This window comes from Mustela erminea, chromosome 2, assembly GCF_009829155.1.
Source record: "Mustela erminea isolate mMusErm1 chromosome 2, mMusErm1.Pri, whole genome shotgun sequence".
Classification (NCBI taxonomy): domain Eukaryota; kingdom Metazoa; phylum Chordata; class Mammalia; order Carnivora; family Mustelidae; genus Mustela; species Mustela erminea.
In genome coordinates, this window is record NC_045615.1 from 137,607,822 (window position 1) to 137,625,885 (window position 18,064).

The 18,064-nt window shown below is 40.6% G+C and overlaps 1 protein-coding gene across 1 annotated transcript in view; it reads right to left on the bottom strand.

The window, feature by feature from the left end:
• Positions 1-3,714: 3,714 nt before the first annotated feature.
• The window catches only part of CNGA1 (cyclic nucleotide gated channel subunit alpha 1), a 30,803-nt gene continuing 16,453 nt past the window's right edge, over positions 3,715-18,064 (bottom strand). The window contains exons 2-9 of the mRNA XM_032334239.1: positions 17,832-17,952; positions 15,990-16,115; positions 15,585-15,647; positions 11,196-11,237; positions 10,996-11,106; positions 8,588-8,695; positions 7,713-7,819; positions 3,715-5,544 (exon numbers count right to left, since the gene is read on the bottom strand). Of these exons, the coding sequence (XP_032190130.1) occupies positions 4,130-5,544; positions 7,713-7,819; positions 8,588-8,695; positions 10,996-11,106; positions 11,196-11,237; positions 15,585-15,647; positions 15,990-16,115; positions 17,832-17,938 (2,079 nt within the window). The 5' untranslated portion in view covers positions 17,939-17,952 and the 3' untranslated portion in view covers positions 3,715-4,129. The remainder of the gene's footprint in view (positions 5,545-7,712; positions 7,820-8,587; positions 8,696-10,995; positions 11,107-11,195; positions 11,238-15,584; positions 15,648-15,989; positions 16,116-17,831; positions 17,953-18,064) is intronic.

Genomic DNA, 18,064 nt, shown 5'->3' on the forward strand with positions numbered 1-18,064 from the left:
GCCTCCCTTTTAAATAGAAAACACAATGGAACCTGTCTTATAGGTTATCCTGAGGATTAAGTGCATCTAGAAAGTCCTTGTACAACGCCCAACACAAACTAATCACTAGGTGTTACTTGTTACTATTCAAACATTTATAGTATTCCATTATATGAACAGGTTCCAATTTATGTAACTAGCTTCCTCTCGATGGGCATTTAAGTTGTCTTCAATGATCTCATGTTCTATGTGTGGCCAATTTTCTGTAGTGACTACACCTAGGAATGATGGCTGGGTTTTAGATCAAGCCAACCTTGGCTCTAGCAAATATTAGCATCTGGTTCTCCAACATGTGGTAACCATTCTCACTGTTACTGCAAGTTTCAATAGCCTCACCAATTTTAATGTTGTCTGATCACCATTTCTGTATTTGTAAATTGAGGAGTCGTGAATTCGATGTTCTCTGGAGCCTTTTTGCGTTTTCCATATTCTCCGGTTTCCTTTCCGTGCACGTCCCACTTTCTCCTCTCACCTCGAAATAAACTAGCTCTGGGAATAGCAAGCTTTTCTTTTGAGTCTGTAAGCCTGCTCTCTGGTATTTTATATTCCAAACAGTCTATAAAATGAAGACATCCAAAAATACTATTTCTGTAGTCATGGGAAGAATAATACCTTAATGGGCAGTGTTTTACCCAGGCATACTTCCAACACTGTTAAAACAGACCAGTAGGGGTGCCTGGGTGGCGCAGTGGGTTAAGCCTCTCCCTTTGCCTCAGGTCATGATCTCAGGGTCCTGGGATCAAGCCCCACATCATCGAGCTTTCTGCTCAGCAGGGAGCCTGCTCCCCCCACACCCTGCCTCTGCCTACTTGTTGTGATCTCTCTCTCTGTCAAGTAAATAAATAAAATATATTTTTTTTATTTTATATATATATATATACACACACACACACACAGACCAGTAGTTGCCAAACTTTTTAAAGCAATGGGCTTTTAAAAAAAATAAAAACGTAACCCGAATTTCAATATAAATGCTGCATGCCTCCTTTTTTATTCCTTTTGCCTACCTCTAATACATACCTTACACAGTGGCAAAAAGCTTCTTGTAATGTAGCTGTCATTATTGCTTTGTGAAACTCTCTGAAATTAAGAAATACTACAATGCTTCAATCTGTCTTGTTGCTTTATCCATTCAATTTGCATACTAAATTTATTTGATCATGTTTTAATGTTAGGCTTGCATAGAGTGTGCCATGCTAAAATCTTCTGGAAATCTTTTTAGAAAAAAAAAATGCCCATTATTGCCAGAGAGCTCTGATTTTACTACCTATAATTTCTGTGAAGAAAATTTCAAGCTTTGAAGGTTGTAATTGTAGACCAACATTGCCGCCTAATGGTAAAAAGTTGAATCACATCATATTTCAAGTAGGAAAAGTAGTTTTTTGTTTTTTTGTTTTTTAAGATTTATGCAAAACTTTGAGAGATCTTCTCCTATAAGAACATTACATTATAACAGAGTTGCGGGGGCACAGAGTAAATACTTATCAGACACACTGGGAAGACTAGCTGATTGGGTTCCTGCTCCCTCATTGATCTGCCATCAGAGTCCCAGAATTCTCTCTTATCAGCTCTCAGACGCAATTACTAAAGAGACTCAAATTTCAACCAGCCCTCCCTCGTCTGAACTGGAACCCTGACACCACCTGTCAGAGCCTCCACCTGAAGGCTTCTGGAAAAGGAGTTGGCTAAGCCGTCCTGACTCCCAGTCTTTGAATCAAGAATCTGTCCCCTATCCAATATAAGCATCAAAAAGACTCATAGAGCTGCGGGTCAGAGTTCATGAAATCAGAACGCTTGGATGTCTCTAGCTGAAGTAAGACTCAAAGTACCCACCCTCCTGGGGGCTGACTGGGGTTGCTCTGCTTGGGACCCAGGCCCTGGGACAGGTATGTAACCCTTACTCATTCCTATCTTAGCAGATCAAGGCTCTTTACAGTGTCTTAGAGGTTTTTATAACAAGCAACACTCGGAACAAAGAATAAAATGTGTGTGAAGAAGAAGAAGAAGAAGAAGCAGTTGTCTCAGGCAGAAATCATGTTGTGTATTAATTACACTCCAGAATTAGTCACTTCCTCTGTAGGGAAGAAATACTTGCTAGCTGTTATTGAATAGATGAAACGAAAAATGCCAACATGAGGGGCCTCTGGGAGGCTCAGTGGGTTAAAGCCTCTGCCTTCAGCTCAGGTCATGATCCCAGAGTCCTGGGATCGAGCCCCGCATGGGGCTCTCTGCTCAGCAGGGAGCCTGCTTCCTCCTCTCTCTCTCTGCCTGTCTCTCTCTGCCTACTTGTGATTTCTCTCTGTGTGTCAAGTAAATAAATAAAATCTTTTTTTAAAAAAAATGCCAACATGAGACTGCAAATACCATATGCAGTTCAATGAATATTTTTTTTTTTTTTGGTAGAACAGAATACAGTCTACCACAGGCATACACTGATCAAAGTCCACAGAAATATCTGAAATGTCAAATTAACAAGATGCCATGTTAAGTCATATTATTATAGGCAGAGATAGAAATCTTATATCAACTCCAGTGACCTCTGTTAAGATTTTTTTAAACCACATCTGGGTTCAGTGGTAGAAAGCTATATGATTGATTAGCAAAGTCTTTCTCAACCACACACCTGTCATACAGTACCCTTTTCTGAAATTTCTAGAACAATCCCATTAACTCTTTCCTGGCTCTCTAGTTGGGTGCTTCTCAAGATTTAATGTAGGTATGAATCACCCAGGGGGCTTGCTAAAAAGCAGATCCTAATCCAGTAGTCATGAGGTAGGGCCTGAGATTCTGAATTTCTAGGAAGTTGCCTGATGATGCCCGCGCTGGTTCATAGAACTTACACACCTCCTTTCCGGACATTACAACAATTTTCTTTGTTAATCATCCAGCAATGGAATTATTTTTATACCTTTTTTTTTTTATTGCTGGCCAGTCAGATAAGGAAGATAGTAGTCCTTGCTATCAGGCCTTAATAATCAGAAAATCTGAAAAAGTTATCATAAAAGTACAAACTGAGGGTTGCTGTAGGGGAGGTGGGTGGGGAGTTGGGGTAAATAGCGATGGGCTTTAAGGAGGGCACTTGTTGTAACGAGCACAGTTGATGAATCACTAAATTCTACCGCTGAAACTAATACTACTGTATATGTTAGCTAACTTGAATTTAAATAAAATCTTGAAAGAAAAAAATTCGTTATAAAACATTCCTACATTTTATGATTTTTTTAAATATTTTTTTAAAGATTTTATTTATTTAAGAGACAAGGATCACAAGTAGGCAGAGAGGCAGGCAGAGAGAGAGGAGGAAGCAGGCTCCCTGCTGAGCAGAGAGCCCGATGCGGGTCTCGATCCCAGGACTCTGGGATCATGATCTGAGCTGAAAGCAGAGGCTTTAACCCACTGAGCCACCCAGGCGCCCCCATTTTATGATTTTTAATGTTACATATTTATATATAAGCATAGATATGCAAAGTCTGATTTGTCACACTTTTATCGTGAGAAGTTCTCTCTTCACCACCCTTCCTAAGTCCTAGACTACAAGGATTAGTGCCCTTAAAATGACCCTAAAGGAGACTAAAATGACCCTAAAGGAGATCAAAAGACCCTAAAAAGCTCTAACAGATCCTAAACTCCCTACTAAATTATCAAATAAACAATATTCACTCCAGTTTTGTGACTTACTTTAGTTTATTACATTCTAATTCTTTTTAACCTGGTATCCGGGACACGATGTCCCTGGGAATTCCCAGTTGTTCCTCCACAGTGTAAACTGCTTGAAACTGAGGAGTACTTGTTCACTTTTATAAAGAATATTTACATAAAAGGAGCATACATGAAAAAAATCAGAAGACACAGATACTGACAAGTTAATCCTTCTCTATCTTTGCACGTTATCCATTCTGAAAAATCCTAAGGACGACAATCCTTTAATCCCACTACCTCACAGGGGAGTGTGTGGGCCTTGTTCCCTCCACCTGAGCACACTCCCATTACGGAAAAAGTGCCCCAGCTTCTTCTTCTTCTTCCAATTTAGAGTTGCTTAATCCTACTCCCGAAAGGATCATGAGGCACGTCCTTGTTAGTGACCACTTTTTCAGTCCTGCGTGGAGTCCAGGAGCCCGCTTTCAACTCCAGATCCTTCAAGAGCTGAAAATTCTGTGTCAAGGAGTGGTTTCAGAAATCTCTCAACTTTGGTTAGTCTTTGCTTCAGTTTCTGCTGCATTGACTCATACTCAGCCAGGATCCGAGCAAACCTTGTTTGCAAGAGGTCTACAGACCCCTCCATTCGGGTGACCTTCTCTTCGAGATCTTTGGGATCACTTCCAGCATTTGCAATATTTATATCCAGTAGACCATCTTTCATCAAGATTTGCTTTCCCTTCTCTTCTAGCATAGTTTTGGCGTCCGGGTACTCAGTCAGAGCTTCCATGAGGTCGTCTTTGGAGAGACAGAACAGATCTGAGTAGCCGATACTTTTAATATTGGCTGTTCTTCGATTGCCGGCTTTGCTGCCTTTAATGTTAAGGATACTGATCTCACCAAAGTAGCTGCCGTCACTCAGTACCACAAACTGAGTGACTCCGTCATCGGCCACCACAGCGAGTCTGCCTTCTTTGATGATGTACATCTCCCGTCCAATATCCCCTTTCTTGCAAATGTAATCTCCGGGACTGTAGACTTGGGGTTGCAGTTTCAAGACCAACTCCACCAAAAGCCCAGCTTCACAGTCTGCAAAAATACGCACCTTTTTTAAAGTGTCTAAGTGAACGTTGATGGCAATCTCTGCTCTCAGCTTATCGGGGAGATACTTCAAGACTTCCTTTTCATCAACTGTTTTTTTGTTGGACCACAAGTAGTCGAACCATTTGATAACTCTCTTTTCCATATCTTTGCTTACATTTCGAAAATGCATATACTGCTTGATTGCATCGATTCTTGCTTGAAATTCTGCTCTGGCAGCATTCATGTTGGAAATCATAGAACCTATGTTACCAACGATGGTAGCAAAAATTAACACTCCGATTAGGAAATCAACCACCACAAAGACATACTCGGAATCCCTCACAGGAGGCGGTGTTTCACCAATTGTAGTCAGAGTCAGTGTAGACCAGTAAAGGCTGTATACATATTTTCTAGCCAAACGGCCAAATTCGGGATCATTAACATCAGGATACACCCATGTATCATTTCCAAATCCAACAGCTTTGGAAATAGAGAAGTACACGCATGCATTCCAGTGGATAATGATGACGATATACATGACAAGGTTGGAAATCCTGAAGATGTTGGGGAAGTTCGTTCTGGTTTCTGTTCTCTGGAAGAACTCAAACATTCGAGAGATCCTTAACAGTCTGTTTAATCTAATTTCTGGATAGTTCCACCCCAGCTTAAAATACAGCAGATCAGTGGGTATCACTGAAAGAAAATCAAGTTTAAATTGCAAGGTGGATTTATATTTCTTTATGAGCTTAGTCTCTTCCTTTACCAGCAGTCCTTGTTCTAAGTAACCTAAAATAGAAGAAAAAAACACAACGATTTAATGTTTTTTTCATTTTTACGCCATTATGAATATTTCTAAAATAACCCACTGAGTTGAAAACAAGAGTTCATTTCCAATAGAGGTGCCTGGGTGGCTCAGTTGGTTAAGCATCTGACTCTTGGTTTCGGCCCATGCCATGATCTCATGGGTCATAATCTCATGGGTCATGAGATCGAGCCCTCACTGAGTCCTGCACTGAGTTCTGCGCTCAGCGCAAATTGAAGATTCTCTCCATCTACCCCTTCCCCTACTTACTCTCTCTAACTCTCTAAAGTAAATAAATATATATATATATATTTTTAAAAGATTTCATTTCCAATATACATGCTTTTTATAAAAAAATATTTTATTTATTTATTTGACAGAGAGAGATCACAAAGAGACAGAGAGGCAGGCAGAGAGAGGGGAAGGGAAGCAGGCCCCCTGCTGAGCAGAGAGCCCGATGCGGGACTCGATCCCAGGACCCTGAGATCATGACCTGAGCTGAAGGCAGCAGCTTAACCCACTGAGCCACCCAGGCGTCCCCCAATATACATGCTTTTAACAATGTAATAAGATATGGGTACTGATCAACATATAGCTATGGAAAATAATCTTTTGAAGAAATAAAAAATAAAACTTTGTAAGTGTAAAAGTGAAAGCTTATATGTTTCACATACGTACGTTGCATGTACACAAATCTCTCCAGTGCTAGTATCTCTACCCAGCTAAAGGATTCCTTCTACAAACAGCGTTCTTGGAAATTTTTCCAAACACCCTTACACTGTGCCTAATGCCTCACACCACTCTCTTGTCAGAATTCCAGCCCAACCCTTGAAGTTTGGGCACCCGCCTTACTGCCCATTATGTGTATTCTTGTCTTGTCCCTTCACTGCGAAGAATAAGTGTCCTTCAGAGGTTTGTTTTCTCTCTCCTTTTTGTCCCCCCAGCTTCCTTAGTCATCTGGGATCTTCCCTTCTCCTGTGTTGCTGCAGTGGGCCTTCAATGTCAGCATTCTGATACATTTCACCCGAGGAAGAATTTGTTCCTCTTCCTATACCGGCTACCAGAGCTGTGAATAGGACATAACAATGGGAGCATTGCTCCAGCACACTGATGTTTAGAGCGTGTCCCTGTCTTATCGAATGATTCTTTTTTTTTTTTTTTAAAGATTTTATTTATTTATTTGACAGACGGAGATCACAAGCAGGCAGAGAGGCAGGCAGACAGAGAGGGGGAAGCAGGATCCCTGCGGAGCAGAGAGCCCAGAAGTGGAGCTCGATCCCAGGACCCTGAGATCATGACCTGAGCTGAAGGCAGAGGCTTAACCCACTGAGCCACCCAGGTGCCCCTGGAATGATTCTTAAATGCTATTCTCTGCACAGCGGTTACCTTGGAACACAGAGCGCAGCATAGAAACGGTAAGTTATACCCACTGAACAAGAATACTTAAGGGGGAAGTTATCAGACCTACTCCCTGGTCAACGACGCCCACCAGGACCCCAAAGTTGAATTAAGTATTTGTGTATTGTTACAAAAATTCTAGTACAGGGGCCCCTGGGTGGCTCAGTGGGTTAAGCCTCTGCCTTCAGCTCAGGTCATGATCTCAGGGTCCTGGGATTGAGTCCCACATCGGGCTCTCTGCTCAGCAGGGGGCCTGCTTCCTTTCCTCTCTCTCTGCCTGCCTCTCTGCCTGCTTGTGATCTCTCTTTGTCAAATAAATAAATAAAATCTTTTTTTAAAAACAGAATCTATATTTAAAAAAAAATTCTAGTACCGCTCTGTTGGGCACAATGACATCCCCCCTTCCTTGCGTCTTCATAGTATCTCTCTGTTAGGGAGCAATTACCCTTTCCCCACAGAGCTGGAAGAACATTTTTCTTCTCTTTATTCCTCTCCCATGGCTCTAACCCAATGAACAAGTTAATGGGGGAAAAGCCACCAATCCACATTCAAAGTTTGCCTAATTAAGTGAATCGGTTGTAGTGACCTAAGCTTGTGGGCAGGTATATGGTACTCTTGCTTTCAACAGTGCCTTTTCCTCTAAAACAGATTTTTGTGAGTTTATTTCAAAGAATACTTGAATTACAAAATTTCAAATCATACCATAGAGATAAAAGCACAAAATTACAAAATATCCAAAGCTGAACATATTTACCTGTCCTTATTCGTACAAACATATCAAGAAGATAGATTATATCAGATATGTAATCTAAAATGACCCAATATGCTAGGTAATCAGACTGAAGTTCCTCAAAGCATGCTCTGTAAAAGAAAAACTTGTGTGATTAAAATGAAAAGGGGGCAAGTTTAAGTAAACATCCTCTCGGCATAATTTTTTATCATGGTAAGAGATATGATGCACTAAGACTAAGAGGGGCTGTAGGCCCATTTAATTAACCATGGCTCTTCTGAATATGGGCAGATGGATTTGGTTTTCTCCAGCTTCTGAATTCCAACATTCTTTCCATTACAATAGTTCACATTGTGAAGACATCAAATAAAAATAGTCTCAAGCCAATGTCAAAATACAATGGGTCCCACACATTGATAACCAGGTTCTTACAATCTGTCCCTAAAATGCGTCAAGGAATTGTGCTTCGTTCTGGATGGCCAAGATGCTTACTGTCTAAAAGACAGAAAACCATAGAAAAATCGCTTGGGAAACACATCTTGCTCTAAGACAACGTAGGTCTTTGATCTTTTTCCACTCTTGGCAACATGTTTTTCTTACAGTCTGAAAAGTACATAAACAAAATAACTAAGTTTCTCCCAAAATTCTAATGACATAGTTCAGCAATCAAAAGTTTAAAAAGGTCCTCTCACTCCCAGTCCAGTACTGGATTTCTACGTATATTGAGAAGCAAAGCACCTACTCCTGATCTTAGGAAAACACATTGAGAATAACATAACCTCTCTTTACAACCTGTGGTGGAGAAAAGAGGTACGTCCCCAAAAGCCCTTGACCAAACTGTTAAGTCAGGTAACTTAGAAACCAGTAGCAGGTCAAGATCCACAAAAATAGATAGATACCTTGCAATAACCATAGTCCAGTTGTACATAACAGGTAAAGAGATGCAGAACAGCCAGTTGTAATACGTGGTTCCCGAAGGATCGATAACCATGACTTCTTTCTTCTCCCTAGCAGCAATTAGAAAGTGGGAGATCATCAAGAAACAAGGACATTTTTATTTCACATATCGAATGTGGTTCTGTCCATCACCCACCATTCATGAAACAGATGTAAGCTGGAGAAACTCACTCTGCAGGGAGAAAACGAGCTTGCCATGAGCGTGATAGACATGAGAAATTGTTTACTGAGGACTGGATAGATAGTTAAATTACTAGTCTTACATTAAGGCTTGCCTGAGATTTTTTAAACATCCTTGTTGTATTATGATGTTGCAGACATTTCTATCAACTCAACTCCTGAGAAGGAATGGTGCCACAGATCATGCTAAACTCTGGATATGCCATAGACCTCTTTGGTAGGTTATGGGTGGTAAGAGAATGGGGCGTTGCCACTCCCCCGACCAGGAGACAAAGCAATCAGGAACTATGCTGTGAGAGGGAACTCATGGCTTTCTCTCTTGTATGGAAAGAAGAATATAACACAATCTAATAAAAAGTCCTTGTTGATAAGCATCTGGGGAAGGATGAAGAGGCAATAGAGGGCAGAGGGAAAGCAAGAAGGCAGGAAAGAAGGAAGAGAAAAAGGAGGGAGGGAGGGAGAAAGGAAATATATGGTCAAATGGAAAATTTTTTAAATTTTCTAGCGTCAACCTACATTGGGTTTTGGCAGGGGCAGGGGTTGTTGGTGGTGGTGGTGGTGAGTTTTTTTTAAGGGCTTTTAAAAAGATTTCTTTTTAAGTAATATCTACACCCAACATGGGGCTTGAACTTACAACCCCAAGATCAAAAGTCACATGTTTTATTGATTGACTAGCCAGGCACCCCAAGTCCATATTATTAAGAATTTTTCCCTTTTGGAAAAGCTTTAACAGCTTTCCAACAAGCAAAAATAAGTGAATATTATCTGGTAAAGAGTTTTTTTTTTTTTTTTTAAAGTTTAGAAAACCCCAAAGATACAGATGTCGTGAAAAGAAGGGCCATCTGTACCCCAATGTTCATAGCAATAATGGCCACAATCGCCAAACAGTGGAAAGAGCCAAGATACCCTTCAACAGACAAATGGATAAGGAAGATGTGGTCCATATATACTATGGAGTATTATGCCTTCATCAGAAAGGATGAATGCCCAACTTTTGTATCAACGTGGACGGGACTGGAAGAGATTATGCTGAGTGAAATAGGTCAAGCAGAGAGAGTCAGTTATCATATGGTTTTACTTATTTGTGGAGCATAAGAAATGACATGGAGGACATTGGGAGAAGGAAAAGAAAAGTGAATTGGGGGAAATCGGAGGGGGAGATGAATCATGAGAGAAAGTAGACTCTTAGAAACAAACTGAGAGTTTTGGAGAGGAGTGGGGTAGGGGGTTAGGTGAGCCTGGTGGGTATTAAGGAGGGCACATATTGCATGGAGCACTGGGTGTGGTGCATAAACAATGAATCTTGGAACCCTGAAAAGAATAAAATTAAATTTAAAAAAATAAAATAAAAACATCTTTATCTTGGATCATCAAACAAACAAACAACAACAAAAAAACCTCCCTTTAATAAAAAGTGAAAAGATAACTGAAAATATCACTCAGCCTTACCCTCATGAAATTCTAACACTCAAATGTTTGTTTAAAAAGGATCTTTCAGGGGCACCTGGGTGGTTCAGTCGATTAATTGTCTGCCTTCAGCTCAGGTCCCACATCAGGTTCGAGTCCCACATCAGGTTCCCTGCTCAGTGGAGAGCCTGCTTCTCACTCTCCCTCTTCTGCTCCCCCAATTGTGTTTGCTTTCTCTCTCTCTCTCTCTCTCTCTCTCTCTCTGTCAAATAAATAAGTAGAATCTTAAAAACAAAAAAAAAGGGGGGGTCTTTCAAACGGTTGGTGCTGATAAGCATTTGATCTACTCTCAAAATTAAACATGGCTTTTGCAAGGAAATTTGCTTACTTTAGGATTATTTGCCATGCAGTATTTATGACTCAAAAATGTTAATAAAATTGCTACATTTTTTATTTCAATTCAAAAAATTAATGTTAAGTCCCTAGGAACACAATTTTCTTGAAACCTAAATATCTCTCAATGGTAAATTTATCTTCACCAGAGCTTCAGAAAGATAATTAACCATAGCATTGAAAATTTTTGATGAGAAAACTAAGAATAAAGCTACCACTGCTCATTTTAAGGAAATTTAAAAAAATTGATTCACATTTTATAACAACATATGTAGTCTTTTACTCAAGGCTTCATAACTATAAACTTTCAGGAAATTACCCTGCATTCAAAATCCATTACAAATTTGTTCCTAACTTCAATGCCACTTACTCTTCTTTCTTATCTTTGTCTTTTTCCTCTTTCTTTTTCTTCTCTTTTTCCTTTGTTTTCTTCTTTTTCTTCTCTGAGTCCTTTTTGTTTTCATTTTTATCATCTGATTTGCTGAAAAGTGAGAGATGTAGTTAGTAATAAGATACAAAAATGTTATGGGCCCCAAAACCTGGGATTACTCATGCCAATGTCTAACTTACCCCTTCTTTTCTTTTTTCTTTTTCTTTTTCTCTTTTGGCTCTCTAAAAAAGAAATGTCCAAGTCACATCATCAAATTACATTCTGACTTCCATTCTTATTTACTTTCCTCTCCATTGAGCCTTGAATTCAGAAACCCATGCTCAGAGACCAGAAATTTGGTCTTCTGCTGGAGAGTTCTACAAAAATGGACATGCAGCCAATGATAAAACACACACACACACACACACACACACACACACACACACACAATTTCCTGGGTTAGTCCATGTTAAAAATTGAAGGAAATGGAGGTGGATAAAGGCATAAACCCAACAAGGGAAATTTAGGAAGCAACAGCTACCATGGGTGCAATTTCAAGGCCTCCAGGTGTCCAAAACAATTATTATTTAAAGTTTAAGTTTCTTTATATCGCCTATAATAATTTATTACATATAATAATATATATTATAATTTATTATTATTTATTATTGAGTAAGAGCTTTGAGAAATTTCAAGAAAATGCCATCAATTTCATTTAGAGGGATAATCCTAACTGTGGCAATTTTTCATGAGTAGTCAGAAAGCTCCACACCCTAGAACCCTAATTCTTAGAATCATTTACTGGATTTGAGATCGCCTTTTTCTATATGCAATTTCTTCTGCAGTGGAGAATATGTGATTAGAGGCCTCTTCCTACAGTTTGGCTCTCTCCCTATCAGCTGAAGGATGAAACCTGGAGGCAGGCAGATCTAAGGTCAAAAATAGGTTGCCATCGCTGGCTCAGATGTCTTGGGAAAGTTTATGATTCAGACATGAGTGAACAGGCATCTCACAACCAGGAGGGTAGGCAGAGAGGTAGTTATAGGGAGGGAGCTAGATCTAGGCCTCCAAGTATAGATTAAGAGTTGGAGAAGTTGAGAAGAAGCGAGTCGGAAGAAAAACTTTCAGGTGCAAATGTACAAATGAATTTATTCTGCATATGAATAGCCCAGCAGAAATGGAATGCTGCTATTGAGGAGGAGCAGGAAACAGAATGGACAAGGAGGTGGGGCTCGGCACCTAAGGTCGTCATGTACAAAGGGCAACACAACATAGAACTGGATAAGGGAGAATTTGTTGCTATGAGAGCACACCCTTGTGATACAGGTTTTAACACCCTAGCACAGATCCTAAGAAATGGTGCTGACACGCTGCTTGGATGGCTCCTGGAAGCTCAGAAAAGGGGACGGCTCATGCTAAGTGCAATAAAATTACAAACGGCCATGGCAGAGAGTAGAGGAAGTTACAAGAAAGACTCAGAGAAGTGATATGGTTAAGTAGACATCCCAGATAAGAAAGACAGTCCACTTGCTGACTATGGTCCCTCAGAGAGCTCAGAGGACACAAAAATGATAAGAAATGTGCTGGTGGGAGGGGCACCAGCATCAATGAGAAACTCAGTGATACTGTCCTCTGGAAGCCAGGGCTAGGGCTGATAGTGGGAGATGCTGAACTGGGTACAGAACTGGGTTTCCTGAGAGCAATAGGGATGACAGAACCTGGGAATAAGCGATCAGTGGCAGTGTTTACTCATCAGAAGAGAGTTGGGTCCAATAACTGTAATTAACATTAAGGGGAGCAGGGGTAGGCAGAGGACTTATCCCACAGAGAGCTATGGAAGAGGTTAATAGAATCTATTCCTAGATAGATGCACATCCCTTTGGCTTGTCAGGGTACTGTTTAACATATACAGTCACAACAGATCAGGAATGGATAATCAGGAGATTGAGAGCAACTTAACCCAATAAAAAGTCATAACCTCAAGCATAGTTTCTAAACCTGAGCCAGCTCAGAAATGAAATCACTGACTGATGAATGAAATCACTGACAATATATGACTTATGGGGCTTCCACTGGGTCTAAAGACCCCCACTGTGGTCATTTCTCCAGTTCCTCAGTGTAAAAGTGGAATATATATGTTTGGACATTGGTAGAACCCTCATCCCTACAAGCTCCTTGGCTTGTAGAAGAAGAGTTGACGATAATGGGGTGCGGGGGGGTGGGGACAAGTAGAAGCCCTCCAGCTGCCCCCCACCTGCTGGCTGAAAACCATATTGCATCCTGGACAGGAAAGAAAATGCAATCCTTAAAGGCCTCATGCAGGCAGGGCTGGTGGTTCCCTCCCACCACCATTTCATTCATTGTCTGTTCCCTACAAAACCCACATGGATACTAGCAGCTGGCAGTAGACGAAGGCAAAATCAACCAGAGTAGCCCCAGCTGCAGCTGCCTGGGCTATTGTGAAAAACAATGCTCTCGTGTGATCTAGACCATATACCCAATGTTCTGGGTCAGTCATGGTGAGTGTGTGATTTTTTTTTTTTTTTTTTAATCGCTATTATGGAAGAGGAGCAGAAATAGTTACGAGATGGAAAGCAGCACACGGGCTATGTTGTCTCTCCTGCTCAATGTCATGACACAGCCTAGAGGGGCCTGGACCATCTGGACATGCCTCAGAATGTCACACTAATCTACTCTATCAACGCATCATGTTAATAAGGCCTGGAAAGAGGATTAACTAACCATGGGACAGAAAATGGCTATTGACCATGAGCTGGATTCTGCCAGAATTAGCAAGTGATAAGGTTGTACAGTAATCCATCCCATGATGAAGTGGAATATCTGGGCTCAAGCATGGGGCACAGTAAACTCCCCCCCCACCATGTGCTCTACCACTGTTGTATCAGGGCCTATCCCTCAGCTCTTCACCATGGCCATAGGCGGGGGTCTTACAGGAGGAGTTGAAGGAGCATGGTCTATGAATGGCTCAGCCTGACATCCGGATACAAGTCAAAATGGGCTGTGTCTACACTATAGCTCTACTTAGAGATGACCCTAGAAGATAATTAGTAAAGTCAATCTTCAAATAACACAGCTTCAAGGGGTGCACCATCAACTACTTGGTATGTAAAAGGAAATAGCCATGTATGGGTCTGGGAACCAAGGAGTTTAAGTAGGAGAGACTCACATGAGTGTGTCCTTCTCATCCCCACAACTTTATGGTCTGTGGATCTACAGGTTTCCAGATGGATCACGTGTCTTCCAGGCAACACAGTTAGTGTCTCATTAAACATTAAGCTGTGACTACTCCTCAGGTACTTTGGGCCCCCAAAAAATTGATAGGCAAGAAAGGGAGTCACCATACTGGCAAAAGTAACTGACTTCTTTCATCACAACTAGATAGTGTTGCTGTTGTACAATGTGTGTGTGTGTAGGGGAGGGGTATATTTGGCACACAGGTGATCTGCTCTGGTGTCTTTGGTGTTCTTCAGCCCAGTTTTAGTGGTAAATGGACAAATAGAGCAGGTATAGCTCAAGAAGAGTATGGTGATGACCAGGGCCCCAAATTCTTTAGGGAGAAGAGTCTATATCATTCATCCCATGAAGTAAATCATCTAGACCAGCAGAAGTGCTGACCAGAGGTGACAGGATTCTAGAATGTGTAGGAAAGGAGAGCATAAGCAATTTCAGTTAAAGCCTCAAGATCAGCTGCAGCTGTCAGGGACCTAGGTTTATCTCATTAACCATCCTCTTATAAGCTTTCTCAGGAAAAAAGAACAGGACTCCTGGAGGAGGTATATTCCCACATAGGATGAATTTTCTATATGAAGAAATTGGACACGAACATTGCAAGAAGTGTGTTGTCCTGATGCATTAGTGCACAGAACTCTGGCACTCATTCCCCACTGGCCAAAGTATTGGTTGCTGACAGCTCACAGCTCCCTCTCCTTTGGCTGGCCTTGGCTGATGGAGGCCACCAGACTCAAAGCTATGCCCCCCATCCTATGGGCTGCCCTCACCCAACGACTGAGCATGTGCAAAGGCCCAGTCCTGTTGCCTAACTATGACCCAACTCTGAAGGGTCATCCCTCCTCTAGAGCTTCCCATAGCAACTCTATCCCCCCTGAAGTTCAACTTCTCCCTCTGCCCAGTCCTGCTCCCCACTCTCCTGGGAATCATTCCTAAGAGGACTCCCAGTAAACCTTTGCACACACACCTCCCTCTCAGAGATTGTCTCCTAAGGAACTTGACCTGGGGATATATTGGCCTAGAATAGAAAGGATGACTGATATTTCATTTCTTTTTGTCCACAAGGAGGGGCAATTGCATTGACACTACAGACAATGGCTTCCTGTATGTATTCAAACACATACATATACATACATACATACATGCTGCTTTTAATATAGGTAGCCACTTTTTTCAGAAATAAATAACCAAATAACAAAATAGTAAAATACTATAGCCATTGTATCAAATAGAGTTTTCCTAATAAAGATCTCCTCTGCAGCAGATTCAGATACATTCCTACCTTCTTAATGGTGTTCTTTAAAAGCACAGCTTTGGTTTTCTATTGTAAATGTACTTACTGCTCCTTATTGCTGCTGTTGTTAACATTGAAAAGCGCAAGGGCACCAGGCAGGTACTGCTCCCTGGAAAGTGAAATCACAACAGTCACCATCTGTATAACATCCATGGTAAGAAAAGTCATAGAGGACTGTGACATGAGGTTCTTCAGGGACAGAGACAGGTCTCAGGGAAAATGATCATCAGGAGCGTTGGTGACTTAAGGCCCCCATGGATATGAATAATAATCAGGTCGTGACAGTTTCCCAAGAGAGGAAAAGGATAAGCAGCAAGTTATTCCCAAGATCCTGTGAAGTGGCCTGGGTAGCAGAAACATTTGCCAAGTCCACGAAGTGGAGGAGTAGAATACCTTTCTTTCATCTACATAATAGTTTAAAAGATCAGGAGGCATAGATCATCGTGCTCACCTCTGTGATGGCCCCCCTCTGTGTGAGTTATGTTTACGGGAACCCTTTGCATGGGGGTTTTCATTCTCTGATTCTTCAAACATGGAGGCGCTGTCATCATCATCCTCATCATCATCAGAAAAGGAGCTATGGTCCAACAGGAAGTAGAGATGAATTAGATCAAGGTTTTAAACCATTATGAAGGAGTAACTTTTCTCATTAGGAGGACCATGGTTTCATCCTTTCTCCTACCCTCTGAAACTAACATATAACTCTTTTGAATTAGAGTGAAATGAGAACTTTCAGGATCCATGGAATTAGGTAAGATATATGCACAATTCAGTAAAATATGTGTAATTAAGAAACAACTTTCGAAGAGCGCCTGGATGGCTCAGTGGGTTAAAGCCTCTGCCTTTGGCTCAGGTCATGATCCCAGGGTCCTGGGATCAAGCCCCACATCGGGCTCTCTGCTCGGTGGGGAGCCTGCTTCCTCCTTTCTCTCTCCCTGGCTCTCTGCCTACTTGTGATCTCTGTCTTTCAAATAAATAAATAAAATCTCTAAAAAAAAAAAAAAAAAAAGAAACAACATTCTAGGTCTTCCACATTTCTTTTGACACATTGATTAATGTTAATATTTATCAAATAGAAAGTATGAATCTGTGCTTTAGGTCACATTATACATTTTTATGAACAAGCCTGTAATAACATTTCTTCCCACAAAAAATAAATTCAACCACATTTATACATGCTCTATTCAGTTATGGGGAAACAACTTTATTGTATCTTTTATTTTATTTCCATCAATTAGTTAACATATAATGTATTAGTAATTTCAGAGGCAGAGGTCTGTTATCCATCAGTTTTATATAATACCCAGTGCTTATTATATCACTCACTCTCCTTAATGCCCAACACCCAGTTACCCCATTCCTCCACCCACTTCCCCTCCAACAACCCTCAATTTGTTTCCTATAGTTAAGAGTCACTTATTATTTGACTCCCTGTCTGATTTCGCCTTATTTTATTTTCCCCTCCCTTCCCCTATGTTCACCTGTTCTGTTTCATAAATTCCACCTATGAATGAAATTATGTAATTGTTTATATAATTTCTCTGATTGACTTATTTTGCTTAGCATAATAAAAGGTAACCACTTCAAATTATACTTTTAAAACATTTAGCATTTCACACTTTGTATTATTTTCACATTCATCTATGGCAATGCTTTCTCTGCATATTTGAAATGTACCATAAGAAAAGGCCTTGCCAATGAGTAAGGAAATATTTGACATAAATGCTTCTAAATAATGACCATAATAATATCTATGTTCATTTGTGAGACAAGTTATGCTATTCCAAAGTATAAATAAATGGATGAAATTAAATAAATTACAAAGATCAAGGTCACAAAAGTTAAACTGAAATTAAACCTAGTTAAATTTAAGAATGGTGGCTGGTATTAAAAATGCATGGAGGGGCGCCTGGGTGATTCAGTGGGTTAAGCCTCTGCCTTCAGCTCAGGTCATGATCCCAGTGTCCTGGGCTCTCTGCTCTGCGGGGGGGTCTGCTTCCTCCTCTCTCTCTCTCTCTCTCTCTGCCTGCCTCTCTGCCTGCTTGTGATCTCTGTCTGTCAAATAAATAAATAAAATCTTTAAAAAAAAATGCATGGAGAGGGTTGCTGGGGGGTGGGAGGGTAGGGATAGGGTGACTGGGTGATGGACATCCGGGAGGGTATGTGCTATGGTGAGTGCTGTGAAATGTGTAAGCCTGATGATTCACAGACCTGTATCCCTGGGGCAAATAATACATTTTATGTTAATAAAAATAATTTTTTTTAAATGCATGAAAAAAATACATGGATTTACCTGCCCACTCCATTTTCCATCCTTCTTATTTCGCTTTCAATATCTGGAGCAATCACATTGGGAACGTTTACAAAAGAGTACCATGTATTGATAATATTTTTCTTCATGGTAAGTTTAATATCTAGAGAGAAAAAAATCCCATTAGTGGAAAGACTTTATTATTTACATATATAAACAAAACTTCCACTCTACCGTTTATCTAAGGCTGTCATAATGATTTTATTTGGAAATTA